Source organism: Phaenicophaeus curvirostris, chromosome 2, assembly GCF_032191515.1.
Source record: "Phaenicophaeus curvirostris isolate KB17595 chromosome 2, BPBGC_Pcur_1.0, whole genome shotgun sequence".
In the NCBI taxonomy this organism is placed as follows: Eukaryota; Metazoa; Chordata; class Aves; order Cuculiformes; family Cuculidae; genus Phaenicophaeus; species Phaenicophaeus curvirostris.
The window spans coordinates 27,165,068-27,180,854 of record NC_091393.1 but is presented as its reverse complement, the minus strand read 5'-3'; the positions used below and the strand labels follow the sequence as shown (position 1 = coordinate 27,180,854).

Sequence of the window (15,787 nt, the reverse complement as noted above, 5' to 3'; positions counted from 1 at the left end):
TGACCCCATAACTATCAGCAATTAAAAAGAAAGTAATAAGTTGGGCTTTATCTGCTAAGCCATTTGCTTTTTCCTGCTGCTGCAAACTAAAATGAATAAATTCATAAGAACTATAAGAAACAATGCTTTCACATGAAACAGCTGTGTATGAGAAAAAATATGCATAATTAAAAAAATGAAACTGGATACCTAACAAATGCAAGTTACTGTTTCAGACATGGCATATTAGTTCCATTGTGATCTTGCTTTGCTTTTTCTGAAAGACAAATAACAAAGCTGTAATCTTTTATCTGACTTTATTGGTCTTTGACCTCTTTTCCACTGGCAACAGACTTGGATTTAGGCCAGCCCTGCTTAAAAAGCTGAAGCATCCTTCTTTGACAGTGTGTGAATATCAGATTAACTTTTATTTTTTTAAGTGAATACTTTTAAAACTAGAGTTAGATGTCATAAATGAGAAAATATTGCTCAGTGTTCATTTATTTAGTAGCTAGGAAGACTTTCTTTGTATTTTCAACCTAATATTTCCTTCCATCACCTTTTGCTAAAGCTCTAATTTAAAAAAAAAAAGCAACAAACAAAAAAACCCAATAAATCCCAAATCCATATTCAACTTAAACCAAGTGTTTAAATTCTGTGAAGAATAAAGGACCAACCTGATCAATCAGATGTTAAATACTAGAAGAAATAAGTGCTGAAAGGATTAGCAGGGATGGTGAGGATCAATACAACTAAAAGATAAGACTTTTTAGAGACACCTCATATTCACTTCATTAATGTCATAGTGGAAGTCCAAATAAAATCTAATCAGCAGAATAATGCAGCACTTTTGAACCCTTGAATGCAAATTAAACAATTTCAATACTCAGTTATCAAAACCATTTCTTAATTCTATAGTGGAGTAGGAAAGTGCTATTAAATAGGCTGTTTCCAGCTACTACTGCTATGATTTCTGAGAGATGTAATCAGAAACAGAAAATTTGGATTATTTTTATCTATAGGTGGAAAGGGGACAGTCACTTTTATTAACTGAGGAAAAGGAGCACACTTATTTACTGTGTGTTTATCTCATTTCATAGAGTTCCTCAGCACAGCAGCAGTCCAAGATATTTAAGTGTAGCTGGCTGTGTTCATCTATTTTAAGTTTCCCTTCAGTAAGTGAATGGAAGACGTGGTGATGATTACTTTCATGAGAGTAACCAGCGCTGCACCTCTAAGCGAGCTATTTGTTGTATTTATAACATTAATTACATTTTATGCACGTACATTACCAAATGATACACTGTGAATTGGAAGTTAAATTGCTTTCATATTCAGTAAGAAAATAATGGATTTTTAGATCAAGAGTTGGCAGAGTCTACCAGCATCAAATGCTAAACCTTTCTAATAGAAAATGTATTGATCTGGAATCCTGAAACTTTTCTTCTTTAAAGTGAGCTAAAGGATGATAAAAATGAAGAATAAAATAAAATGTAAGAAGGATCAGTAGTGAGTTTATGCTGATTTGGAGGACACTACAGGAACATTAAAAAGATGAAATTTGAAGTTTCAGATGTAGGGCATCAATTAAATTCCAATTCAATTATCTGGCCACACACTCCCCTAAAATATCCATCAGAATTAGCTGCTACTCGAAGTAAGAGAGTGTCCACTCCTATTTCTTGGATCCTCTTCCCTTTTTACCTTTATCATAGAATCATGGAATAGTTTGGGTTGGAAGGGACCTTGAAGATCATTCCATTCCAACCCCCCTGCCATGGGCAGGGACACCTCCCACTGGATCAGGCTGCCCAAGGCTCCATCCAACCTGGCCTTGAACACTTCCAGGGATGGGGCAGCCACAGCTTCCCTGGGCAACCTGGGCCAGTGCTTTATTACTTTCAGCATGAAGAATGTTTTATATGCTTTGGACTGAGCCTATCGCTCATTCTCTCACTGTAGAGACATTAAAGATTTAGCATCTTAAGGGTCCCTCAAGGAGTTCAACATCTATATTATTTTCTTTTTTAAAAACTATACATGATGATGAAGTAGGCAATGTCTTTTCTAAGGAAGAAATTATTTAGTTTAAGAGATGAAACAAAACCACAAAGGAAAAAATATTTTAAAGCAATTTAGAAAATTGTAAGTGCCTGTTTAGATTCATTTAACCAACTTAAAAAAACATACACTATCAAAACTAAATTAGAGTTCTTAAACTAAATGAACACACAGAAAATCATGACTTAGTCCAGTCTAACTTTACTTATTAGAACATCACTCCTAGGCAATTCAGGGAAGCTGGATTTTCAAAGAAATGAAAATTGACTATATCCTCCCTTCGCATAGTAACATATTATTCAATGGTGCCTTAAACTGTAATTTGTTTTATTTCTAGTCTCTCCAAACCCCCAATTTCTGCAGGCAGCTGGTCTGGACATCTGGGATATTTGGACACCTAGCAGAATATCTCTCTAGTATTTTCTTCATTTTGTAGTTAGAATCCTTTGGGTAAACAACTTGTAATAACTAGCGTAGAGACCACCTCCTCTGAACTTACCTTGCTCTCTGAAACTTTATGTTGCATTTAATAAACCACTTATAAGATTCAGACGAATGTATCTGCCACTACCTGTCCCTACAGAATTTGTCACAGTGCCCAAGCACAAAATAATCAGGTGCGAAGAGAGCACTTCAGCTCATTTGTCTGTGTTCCAGTTTAAGTGCTATACTGCAATCTGCTCTGATATTATAGGGAGGATGTATAAAAGTCTTGAAGATGATATCACGTCACATATAACGGATACTTCACAGCAGAGGTGATAAAGATATGTTTAATAGTGGCAAGGTAGTACCAGAACTGAAAATGATATAATCATACTAGGCAGAAGAAGCTTGAATTTAACATGGTTAAACTACTGTCTGTAGGATATCAGGTATATCCTATAGACGTACATCTATATCCTAACCACAACATATTCTGTTGTGTCATGTGAATGCTACAGCCTGTACACAGTATTACCTAAAGTGTCTCTAAATTTCTTTCTTTCAGAATAGAAATGCTGAATGATAGCTTGGTAAAACTAGCGTTAATGCCTTACCTCTCATTCTTGCCCTTTCCTTTACACTGCGTACTTTTTGGAGCAGCATTTCCACTCGTGAAATTAAAATATTAAATAAATTAAATACGTGTATTGTCTCGTTTGGCAAGGATCTGACTGTGGTTGGGAAGGTACGTACAATTGCAACACAAACACAAAAGTTGTAGTACTCAAGGTGAGTCTGACTCCCCTACCAAGGTGACATTAAATATTGTTAGCCTTACTGAGCAATACCAGTACAGGATATGTCACTTCTGCTCTTCCTTTACCATAAAAATGAAAATACCTAATTAAAATAAGCAGAAGCACTCACTGGCTAGCAGTTGAAAGATATTTATAATCACTTTTGAAGATCTGATCTCAGCTAAGTGGTACTCACAGCTTAGTTGGATAAAACTTAGACTGCACAACTCCAGTGAACAATCTCAAAAGCCAGTCATTCCTGCTCAGAATACTTAAAACCTTGGGTTCACATTTTACCAGGAGAATATGGCAATTCTTCATTCTGTTTCCTATGAAGGGAGATCATGACTTTTTTACTAGGCTAGATATAATGAAGATTGTTTTGCTTTATTTCACTTCTAGGTCACAGTGTCTGGTGCATACATAGCTCCTTACGTCAAGCTTCAGAAAAATTAAGTGCTACATAAAAACAAGCTAGTACCTTAATATTTCCCTTTTGGGTTATTTTTTACTTTCTTTTTTTTCGACCTATATTTCAAGCTTATGCACCGTTTTTTGTATGCTGCCTTGGAAACTAACTCTAAATTACTCTGTTACAAGTCTACAAAACTCCAGCCATTTATTTATGTTTTTATAATATGTAGAATTCAGAGTGTGCAATTCCTGCAGTACAGTCATAATGATTGTTATTATGGCACACTCATTCTAGCACTTAATAGGCATTAATTTACTAAAACATGCTAATGCACACACAAGAAATCATCTGACCATAGCCCTCTTCTTTATATTATAAGGTTTTTGCAGAAAGAATCTTGTTTGTCTGCAGAGCACCTAGTAGAAAGGCATTGGAGAATGCTGGACCCTGAGGACAGACTGGGGTTCTTTAATAAAACAACAATACAAGGTGACTAAAAAGTAATAATTATCTGGATAACAAAACCAAATAAATGTGAAATCATCTATGTCAAGGCTCAGTTTGCACCCCAAGCGCTGAGGTTTATTTTATCTAGCATATGCATGCAATATATTAATATTATCATATATAGATATATATTCATCAGATGAAAACAAATCTTCAGGACTAGTTTAGAAAGACAGTGCTCTAAAATCTGCAAAGCTTTGGAGAAGGATAGTGAGCAGTAGACACTGACATCTCTGTCTCAGACAGAAAGAAAAGGAAAAACAGATGAGAAGCTTTCACACAGTTCACTGGGCCTTCCTTCTGTAAACTTTAGTATCCAACTGCAAGATTAAAGCTGCAGTTTGTTAAAATCTAAACAAGTTTTGAGCACGAAGGCCCATGTCCTTGTAGAGGTAGAATTTACTTCTTCAATCTTCGTTTTTAAAAGAGCAACATTGCTGCCTACAAGACAACTTATCTTCTTTGGCTTTGGTGACTAGCGTTTTTCCTGGAGAAAAGCATCTTTCTTTCCCCACAATGCTGCAATTAATTCAATCATAGCTGTTCCCCTCAAAACTAAAAAGAAGAACTGAATCTCCCCTGGGTTAAAGAAATAGTCCTAATTTTTCCCCCCTTACGTCTGGTTTCCTATCTTATTTCTTCTTTTTTTCTCCTTTTCTTTCCTATCACAAATTTTTGCTTCAATAAATCAGCTTTACATTATATTCTGAATTCCATGTACACCTCAGCATCTCTAGCTGGACTAAATTCAATGGTACAATATTACAATCCAAGAAAGTATGATAAAAGTTCACTTGAATCCATGCCTAAACAATGATTAAATCTTGCTATGCTCACTCCTACAAGCCTCTCAGTTGCCTCAGAGTAAGAATTTAGAAGCCCAGAGCCCCATGTTGGTTACTTTGTAAGTACAGAATTTTACAATATATACACTTAAAAATTAATCAATGCACCAACAAAAAAGCAAACAACAACAACAGCAAAATTAGGGCATCCTTGCAGTCCTACAGTAGCATTTTGAAGCTCAGAATGGGAAGAGAACTGACATAGCTTACATCATGTTTTTATTATTCATTTGCTTACAGTATTAGTTGAGTTCCCATTTAAATGTAAGCCACTGTCAAAGAGAGGTGATGAAGCTCCACTGCTGTGATCACTGGATGGTCCAGGGGAACCTGGAAAAACAAATCATGAAAAATAATAGCTTACGTTAAAAATATATTTATATGTCAGTCAATATCTATACCACCTGCAAAACACAGGAAGAATTTTTAATACTAATTTTCAAACCAAGACAGAAGTAGAATTTGCATTTTAGAATAACAGCCAATAAAATGTGTCTGACCAAATGCTGTATTTAAGGTCTAGAAAGAAAAAAAGTATCTAGATGTCATTTTACAGAGGTTGTGCTAATGGGAACTATTTGTATGTTTAACTGTGCAGGATTAAGCCCTTTTTTTCACTGAGAATGAGATATTCAGGACCAGGCAAATCCCATGAATTAATATAATTCATAATATATTATGAATAAATTTTCCATTGATTGTTGAATGTCTCACCTTGGACTTTATTTATAAACAAAGCTAACCAGAAACTCTCAGGCAAGTATAAACTATGCGCATACATACACTTTATTAATGAATACAACTTTTTCTTGAGATGCTGGCTACTTCCAAGAATGATGCACCTTCTCAACATAAGGAATTAAAAGCAAACAATCATCTTGAAATGTTACTATTACGTTAATAAGATTACACAGTCAAATTCTTCAAGATATCTCTTCCTTAAGCAGTTATGCATCATGATTTTGCTTTAGTAGGTAACGTGACTCCAGGAAAGCTTAATACTTTTGCAACATACAATAATGGAAACAAAACAAAGTCACATCATTGTGTGATTTTTTTGCTTAAATGTAACATGTTATCATATAGCACCAAAAATATACAATTACTGTCAGACAGCACTTGGTCTTACCAATAAAGGACACAAAATCAATTTCACGGCATTATATATGTCATCATCACTGAAAACTCATTTTTCCATCAAAAGAAGTCACCTTAAATTGACTGCAGATCATCTCACATTAAGCCAAGTCTAATATCACAGAAGTCAAAAAGTCACTCAGTCATATTTTTTTTATGTATCTATTTCATAGATTTGAAAGATTTAGCAAAACGGAATTTAATTCAACAGAATTAACAAATCCATAACAAATCTCTATTAGTTCAGGCTGAGATCTCAGAATTATACCCTGAATTCTGAAGTTTCAGCTTGTTTTAATTCAGAGTCCTTTCTGCAGTGTTCTTGATGTCAACAGCAGGAACCCTTATACTTTATTTGTATGGTTCTAGCCCAAGCACCAACTTTAGGAGCTAGCTACAACATTTTCTAGTTACTACATACATACAGTAGACCACAAAAATCAATGTTCAGACTCATAGGTGACCACAGTGACTTCTTGGAATGGAAGATCATTTCTCTTTTTTTTTTTATTAATAAAAGCAATGAAATAAACATATTGTTACTAAATTCTCCACTGAAGCATCTGAGTGTTTGAGAAGCCCACTGTCTCTGGCAGTAGATGACTATGAGCAGTCCATGAGTCAATCAGATTCTTAACGAGGAATTATCTCACCTCTTCAGCAATTTGTGCATATCAAAAGACATGGATTTAGGTATTTTCAAACCTCTAAATCCAGTTTTTACCATAATATAAAACACTAAATCAGGATTTTTTTTTGTTTTGCTTATACGTAGAGAAAACTGACATCCATTGCATGGGAAAACTAAGAATAAAAGGTTAAGGAACCTTCCTCCTGAAGGGTCCCTGCGGTCTTATTTTACAGTTCAGCAGTTTTCTTTGGTTTTCTGTGTCAGAACAAACTACTCTCAGGCTATAGCACCCCCACCACCTGATTGCAAGCAAGTTTACAAGCCTTTCAGTTTGCTCCCAGCCTGTTTTGCCCCACTCACAGATGAACCCGTCCTTCACGGCCTCATTCAGCAGCACTTTAAAAGCTCCCTCTGTATGTGCTCAGTGGCTTTGACAGAAGGTGCAGTGCTCTTCTCTCTCCAAAAAGCTATGTTTGCCTCCCCACATGGCAGCCCTAGAGCAGTCAGGTAGCTTTTCATACCTGTTTTAAAACAAAACTCGGCATATACCCACATATAATACAAAATACAAAATGTACTAACACGAAGTAAACCTTGTAGTATCCACTACTGTAGCCTTTGCCGAAGTAGATGGGGCTCCAGAACAAGTGTGAAGTACTAGTCCATCCTCAGGTAGTTTTGCTCGAGAAAAACTACCAAAATAAAATGTGTCTTTAAAAAAACCCATCTGCTACAGGTAGTGCTCCCCCCAACAATTGCAATATAGTATTGTGATGGGTTGCGGAGCCAGAAAAAAAGGTATTATTTGGTATGTTGTGAGATTTCCTGCAATCATTATTGCCTAGCTCTTTTGTTATCCCACCCAAATCCTAGACTGTGAGCCCGTGAGAAATGCAAACCTATACTATGACAGATTTTATGTGTTTAATTTGCTTATTATTCGCAGTGGCATTTTTTGTTCTTTTGAGAAAGTGGGGCCAGAAAGGGTCTTGTGGATGAGGAGAAGATCTCTGGCTGATCATCACCTGGGTAATAGCTGAATATGCTCAGAGGAAAAAAAAAAAAACCCAAAAACAAAAACCCAAAACTTTCCCTCTAAAGGAAAAAAAGTCAGAGAAAAAGAGAGAAAGAAAGGAAAACGGAGCCTGTAGTTCACAAAAGAGACTGAGACACCCCTGAAGGTAGCATGGAAAAGCCAGGCAGTATTCCGAGGTGAGGGCAAGAACCTTTGCAAGGACCACAGGGGATTTTGCAGAGCTAGCAGTAACTCAGGAATTCACCAAGCTAGTTGACACTAAACCTACAGCAAGAACTCATTTCGAGAAGTAAGGCTTGTTTATAAATTATTTATTTATTTATTTATTTATAAATCAGAAACACTGAGATTTTTCTATTTAATAAGTCAGGTATTCTACTACTTATTTTAATAAAACCTGGATTTTATTTTTAACTTGAAAAGCTTTTTCTACTCCTGGAAATGTTTCTATTAAAGTTCCCATCAGCTTGGAGACCCACTAACAGATGGTGGTTTATTTCAGTCAGTGAATTATACTACATCTCTACATCACAAACTCCTCAAAACCCAGGACTGTAGAGTTCAATGTAGAGCAATAGCCAGTAAGACTATGTTTTACTACATGTTGTTGTATGATCAGCATTGGTGAATGATATCAGAAACCCCTTCTAAATAAAGAAAAAAATCTCATTTAACTGACTTGCTAATTATGTCATAGGCAACCTCTGATAGACATAAAGCCCATTCCAGAACTAGCAAAAAAAATAAAATCAAAGGAAAAACTGCTGGTAATTTTTAGTTACATTTCAACCTTTGAAACTTTAGAATAATCTTTTAATTTGTTGTAACTATCAAAAAGAAAGATACTGAAGAGAGTCTACTTTATCATAAAATGTCCTGAAGAGTCTTCTGAGCAGCAGTGAATTTTATCCAAAAGGTCCTACAAGCCCTGCTCATCTCTGGGATGGGGAATGGACTTACCTCCAGAAAATTCTTAATGTCAACACCCAACAGCTGATGTCATAATTATTTCATAACAGGCTAACAAATAACCTTTATGTCCATTAAAGTCTTCCTGATCTAGCTCCAAAACCCCAAATTCCTTTCTTTGGTTTCTAAAACCACAAATGTATCCTCTGTATTGCTGACCTTAGAGTGAACCACAGGCTAGGGGAGGAGGAATCATCATAGTCATGGAGCCATACAACCTAATGAATCAGAGTTAATGACCCTACTGGTCCATACTAACTTCTGATCCAGGCCTGACAGCTTTTTTAAGAAACAGTTATTTCACCTATGCAAAATTATCCCAAGCATTCTGCAATGATTTATAAAATTGCTGACCAAACTCCTGTGACAAAGAATATTTGCTGCCATCATTTAATTTACTACTATGGGCAGTACCATAATAGTCTAGTGAGGGACAAGAGTCCCTGTCAGCTGTGAAAAGACAGAGATCAATACTGGCATACAACCCTGGGTTAGGGACTCCTCCAAACATAGAAACAAGCAGTCATTATCTCATCCTTAAGTGCCAGTTATTTGTTGTTCACAACAAGAGCAAAGCAACCAGAAAAACGTGTTGAGAACAGTAGGCAGATAGTTCCCTGTTATGACATCTTGTGCTTTTGCTAGTCATGGCATGAAAAAACGTAGGGAAGGAAAGGAATGAGAAGGAAGCAGCAAAGAAAAATGTTACTTTTGATGATATAAGAAATAGTAATAACATGGGTTAATGGGAAAAGACAGTATGGTTGAATTTGCAGTGAACACACCCCTGCCAGAACTGTCACCACAGCAGCTGATCTGACTGAAGGCTTGAAGGTAGAGGACCATGTGCCTGAGCCTCCTGGGATGCTAGGAAAGTCCGAGATACATGCGTAAATCTGAAGTATGCATTTAAATCTTGCCTACAATGTAAGTTGGGAAGTACTTAATTGCACAGTAGAATTGGTGCTAGGCTTGTTATAGCGTCATTGATCCTTCGTGACTGAAGCATCCCTTTTGTGTGAGGGTTTGTAGAAACTTCTTGAAATGGGATGCTTTGTCCCAACTCTGAAGATGGAGCTTCAGTTTATTTGCCTTTGATTCTAACTGCTTTAGTCTATTTTGATAGAAATACTTTTTAATTAACTTTCCCCAAGTTGAGTCTATTTTGCTCACAACAGTAATCAAATGACCTCCATGTCTCTATCTTGACTGAAAAGCTTTTTCATTCTATTTTCTCCCCATGTTCACTTTAAGGAGGTGGAATGAGAGAGTGGGTGGGTGGAAAATTGGCTTTTAACCAGGCTTAACCAAGCACAAGTGATAACTTCGAAATGTGCATGTGATGTCAACAACAAGATGAGATAAAATTGCTTGTAGAATGGTCATAACCACAAATTCATATGGCCAGCAACACAGAAACTACTGGTAATAACCTGCTAGCTTGCCAAATTTAAATCTACACTTGGACAGTTATCCAAGGCATTGTGGCTGCCCCATCCCTGGAGGTGTTCAAGGCCAGGTTGGATGAGGCTTTAGCAGCCTGGTCCAGTGGGAGGTGTCCCTGCCTGTGGCAGGGCGTTGGAACTGGTTGATCTTCAAGGTCCCTTCATACTTAAATTATCAAACGAGTCTATGATTATACATAATAGTTTATAGTTGTCTGATAAGCTGGGACAGAAAAGTTGAAGACGAAACCTGAAGTTTTGTTATAAGGTGAGTTAAATATCTCCAAACACAAACATAAGATTTCTTTGAATTTAGATTCCATTTTCAAATAGAAATGATACGTAACAAGAACTGAAATAATGGTTTTAGCATGAAATGTACAGTTTACCTAAGTGGAGGCCTGCCAATTTTGCTTTTAATAGGTGTAAGAATCTAGATGAAATGACAGACACCCATGAAATGACAAGAGCTAGACCTATGACACCTATGATTCTGATGAAATCAAGGAAAAACAAGTCCATAGTTGAGCCCAACTTACATAAATCCCCAAAACAAGATAAATTTTAGATGTATTTTGCTTAATTTGGAAGAAGAATCATGTGTAGGATAAACTGGTGCAAAATTATCTAGTCTGATTAAGTTAGCTGATACGTACATTTTTCTACTTGCAACATTGATTTCAAGTCATAATCTTGAATATTTGTATTTTCTAACCAGAAGTACCGAAAGTTTTCCTCCTCTTCATTGTTCACAAGCAATATATTACTGTTACTATTAAACTACTCAGTTGTCACATTTTAATTCTGTTCTCTGACAAAAGCGATCAAACTATCAGAGGAATTTATAAGATATGCACAAGTATTGTTATCCATTTGTTTGGTAAGTATTCTGAAAATACCTTTCAATGTGACTGTATGTCCGAATGTTTATAAACACTATTTTATTGTATCCAGGCAAAGCAACTGTAGAAAGATTTCCAGATATCTCCCATGATTGTACTACATTTTAATGAGGCTTTCAGTTTTATTTTGAATAAACTATACAGAAGCAGTCATGCAGTATACATTAGATTCTTATATGGTAAACAATAAAGTATACACAAAATTTTCTATTTCTGCCTATAAAACACTCAAGGCTTGAATTTCTGTTTCTGTCACCATCATCTTATTAAGAAAATACTGCAAAGAGGAAAACAAACTACTCCTATCTGTTAATTTCCTCTTACCTAATGGGAGCTTTAAAAATGATGGAGCTTCCCTGAGGTACTGAACAGTGACGGTAACTTCATCGCCAGCATTTCGCAGTAGGTGCACCTGTCAGTGTGACAAATAACAGCTACTTTAAAGCAAAGAACCACCAGTCATGGAAAGCACATTACTCACAATGAAATCAACACCTCTGTTGATCTAGAATAAATTCAGTATGAACATTTCTGACTGGGAATGAATAATATCCTGAGAGTCAAGCCACATCAACAGTGGATGGCCAATGGAACACTCTGAATAAATAATTTGATGGGCAACCTGAAGCTGAACACAATTTCTACAAACACATGGATTTTGGAAAACTGGAATATGGTCACAGGGAAACATGTTTATTTAGATATAATACATTAATTATGCGTGTATGCACATAAACAGACACATAACTATGTATTAATACATCATATATATCTAGATCTTAAGTCTTTGGTTTGATTTAGTTAGGTGATGCATTAAGGATATATCTCTCTTTCAAATATAGTCATGATTTTTGTGACTGTCTTCATTCTCTGTCAGCATTTTCTAACCAGAAGGGAACACGTATGCAGACACATATATCTATAAACACTAGTATTAAAACATCAGTATTCAATTAAATGCATAGGACGCATAAGGAGCTTTTTTAAATGCAGAACTCCAAATAACATTTGACATGAGTCAATTCCTATTGCAGGGCAGAGGTATTCCCCAGTTTCAAATCCAGGACACTAAGGAAACTGGTATTGTGTTTGGTTTGTATGCAGCCTGCACAGAGGGTCTGCAGCCCTCATCCCATTTGTAAGAAATTGGTGCAAAGATGTGTGTCCTCTAATCTGAGCGTAACTGGAGCAGGCATATGTCAAGTAGGAAAGTGATTTACGGTAGCAAAATGATGCCTATAGAGGTATTTACTGGTCAAAGGTTGTTCTTGGAGGAAGCTGGTGCTTCAAACCACTATTTTAGCACAATGCTACATTGGTCAATATCCTGAGATGCACGATTATCTCAAACTTTATAACTCTTCTTCTTGTGCACCAAAAGTAATGCTTAGTTCAAATCTACATAATATCTAGCTTATATCTGCATATATCTACAAACCATCAAGCTTATAGCTGATGGATATGAAAACCCGAAACAAGAGAAGAAATCATTTAAGCAGTCACAGAGGCTAAGAATATTAGGCTATAAAAATGTTCTGGAAAAGATTGAGCAAGAGAAGTGACCATAAATCCCCCCAAACTAACATGAAGTGAACATTTTCTGGACAAGGACACGTTCTGATTTGGTTGATTGAGCCAGAACATGAATCAACCATATAAAGATCTGTTGCTGAAACTGTTTGCTGCACCTGTAAAATCCATACATTTAATAGACTTGTTGAGGAGGGTGTTCCTCCATCGTCCCCACCCATCTTTCAGGCTCTCAAGCAATGACTTCCATTGCTAAACACCTGCAGTAGCACTACTGATCACAGAGCAGTCCCTGGGAGGGAATCGTAATGTTTTGCACTCATTAAGTTCGGAAATCCAGCTCTGCAGGGGAGTGGTAAGAGCTCAATTAGGTCAGAGAAAGCATATGACAGGAAGTCTAAACAGATTAAAGAGCTTGAGGAATGAGGGTCCAGAAGCAAAGGTAGAGGATGCATAAGAGAAAGAGATTAAAGAAAAAAAATAAATAGAAAATCAAGAAAAGTGTCTGGAGCTTAAGCAAGCTTCCCAGAGAGGACTTGCACTTCCTTTCAAGTTCTTCCTTCCTTCCTGGTGGATAGAATCCTCCCTCCCCCAGGGTCCCAGTTCTCTGCTCTTCTTGTTCTTTACTCACTTTTACTTTCATCTCACAGGCTCAATCCATATTTAAATTATTTACTACCAAATACAGAACAGCTTATGCTACCTACTCATCCCCAATACTCTGCTATGAGGTGTTCTACTCAAGTCAATGATTTTGTGGACAACGGATTACAACAGAACCTGAGGAAAAAAAAAACAACACTATGATTATCAATCTCTGACCAAACTCTCTCAGGATGATCAGAATAGGAATACCCAGGAACTGAAGCACAGTAAAATTAGAATTATTCTTTAGTGTCATATGAGACTGACAGAGCTGCAAAGTAAACCAGTGTGTCTTGAGTTCTAATGTATAAGAACAACCATGTCTCCTGAAATCCTCTGCCCTTGATTTCCTGCAATGTTTTAGACATTCTAAGAACTGAAGAAGATTGGTAACTCTGCTACTCCTACTCTGCTGTTACAGACACCTCTTCCTTTTATCTGTAGACTATTATAAATATATATATATGAGATACATATAAGTAGAAGTCTAATATAAATAAAGCCCATTTTATATATATTAAAACATACTAATATATGCACACATATGCAAAACTTTTAGTGACGATCCAGCATTCACATTATTCTGAAATATTTTCTAAGTTCTGCAGTAACTCTGCATACTTTGTTCTAAATTTAACACCTGATTTGAATATTCTAGGTTTCTACATCACCTTTAAGCATCAATTCAGGATTATCTTTAAGTGAGAGTAGTTTAAATTTAATTAAACTGAACTAAACAAGAACAGAATTTGTATATTAAAATAACATGGTAGTTTGTGGATTCAGACCAGCAGCTTGGCTTGGAAAGCCTAGAAACTCATGAAGCCTGTGTCAACTCATTTAGATCTATCATCACGTAATATTTGGATGCACCATCAAAATTAAAAATGAATATTCCTCATATGTCCATGATTAGCTGAATGTGAGCTAAAAAATAGCACATATCTTATAGACATTCTCTATCATTGTGCCATATATACCTGAGCTACATATATAGGCACCTACACACACATATACTGATTATGCTTGTATTCTTCAAAAGCTTTATAATAGTCTGTTACGTTTTGAGCTAAAGCAGAATCAGTTTTCTTACTTTAGCCAAGTCTTGCCTGAGTAACTTCATTCTCTGAAAGTCAACTGCATGTTTTTCAGACAGTGTTCCTACCTAGAAGTGATAACATAGGGTACTGCTATGCAGAAAGACCAGTGTTTATACTTATTCCTATGGAAAACAAGGTCATCCTGGAGCTGGTGAAAAAAACAAAACCTATGCCTGCAGGTAGAGGCGGACAGGATAAGTGATGCTAAACTGACTAGCAGAGCATTCTATCCTGTATACATCATACTCGTTATAAAACTAAGAGATCACAAGGGTCTCACTCTTCTTTGATGGCCAATGCCCAGTGAGGACCCTGTCTGTCTGTTTGATCCTGGATTCATGCATTCCTGAATCTAATTCCTGAGCTCAGCTCCCTCCTAGCCTCAGATCTTTTCCCTCATGTTTGGTCTGCAGTATTTGTGAAGACGTACAGTCATTGAGGGGTGGGGGTGTGATTTCATATATTTGTGTATATTATTATCATCATCATCATCATCATCATCATCATTACTATAATAATTATTTCATTAAAGCCGTAGTTTTATTTTCCAACCCGCAAATCTTTTCCCTCTCATTTTCCTTTCCCCTTTCCCTGGGGGGAAGGGAAATGGGAGCACAACTGCTTGGTTTTAGCTGCCAAAATTGGCCAGGCCAGGGCTAAATTGTGATAGAGTCACATTGGACCATATGCGAAAACACAGTTCAGACATACAGACAAAATTTTATATGTATTTCATATACCTGCATTATCTATATGTAAACTAATCTAGAGATGAAAAATATCTATGCTGAATATTGAAGAAGCTTGGTGTGCACTTGAATATATCTAAATTAGACTGCAGCCACTTTTCGGTCTCCAGTTGATGAATTTGTCTTTCGAGACTTCATTAATATCCACATTAGGCCTTGAAATGAATTGACGTTCCTCTATCTCAGCCACATCAACTAATGGCTTTGCACTATTTATGCTAAACTACATTGCATCGGAGACTTCACAGCTACATAAAACAAATTTAAATGTGACTAAAATGTTTATAAAAGGCAGCAAATCAATTTCTTCTGTCACGCTGTTCTGATAGAATCTCTGAATTTTGGAGTCATTGACAAATAAAGTTTAAATGGATATATTTTGTAGAAATGTATGTATAAAGTTAACAAATAATGAAGTACTTTATTATCTTAAAAAGAAAGTACTTAATTACAAAATTGCATGTAAGCTCTTGAGACAGATGTGCCTCACTTCATAATTCAGTGCATAATCAGGTACTGAATAATATTATAATTAAAAAAAAAAATAAACTATTTAAATTCCTGACCCTTACATAAAAGTCTCAGAAGTGGAAAGGTGTTTGGTTAGATGCTT

At 36.1% G+C, this 15,787-nt stretch overlaps 1 protein-coding gene across 2 annotated transcripts in view; it reads right to left on the bottom strand.

Moving 5' to 3' along the window:
* SNTG2 (syntrophin gamma 2) overlaps positions 1 to 15,787 on the bottom strand; it is a 269,256-nt gene that overhangs the window by 88,157 nt on the left and 165,312 nt on the right. For both annotated transcript variants that reach the window (XM_069851590.1, XM_069851589.1), the window contains exons 7-8: positions 11,475 to 11,562; positions 5,269 to 5,360 (exon numbers count right to left, since the gene is read on the bottom strand). In XM_069851590.1, the coding sequence (XP_069707691.1) occupies positions 5,269 to 5,360; positions 11,475 to 11,562 (180 nt within the window). The remainder of the gene's footprint in view (positions 1 to 5,268; positions 5,361 to 11,474; positions 11,563 to 15,787) is intronic.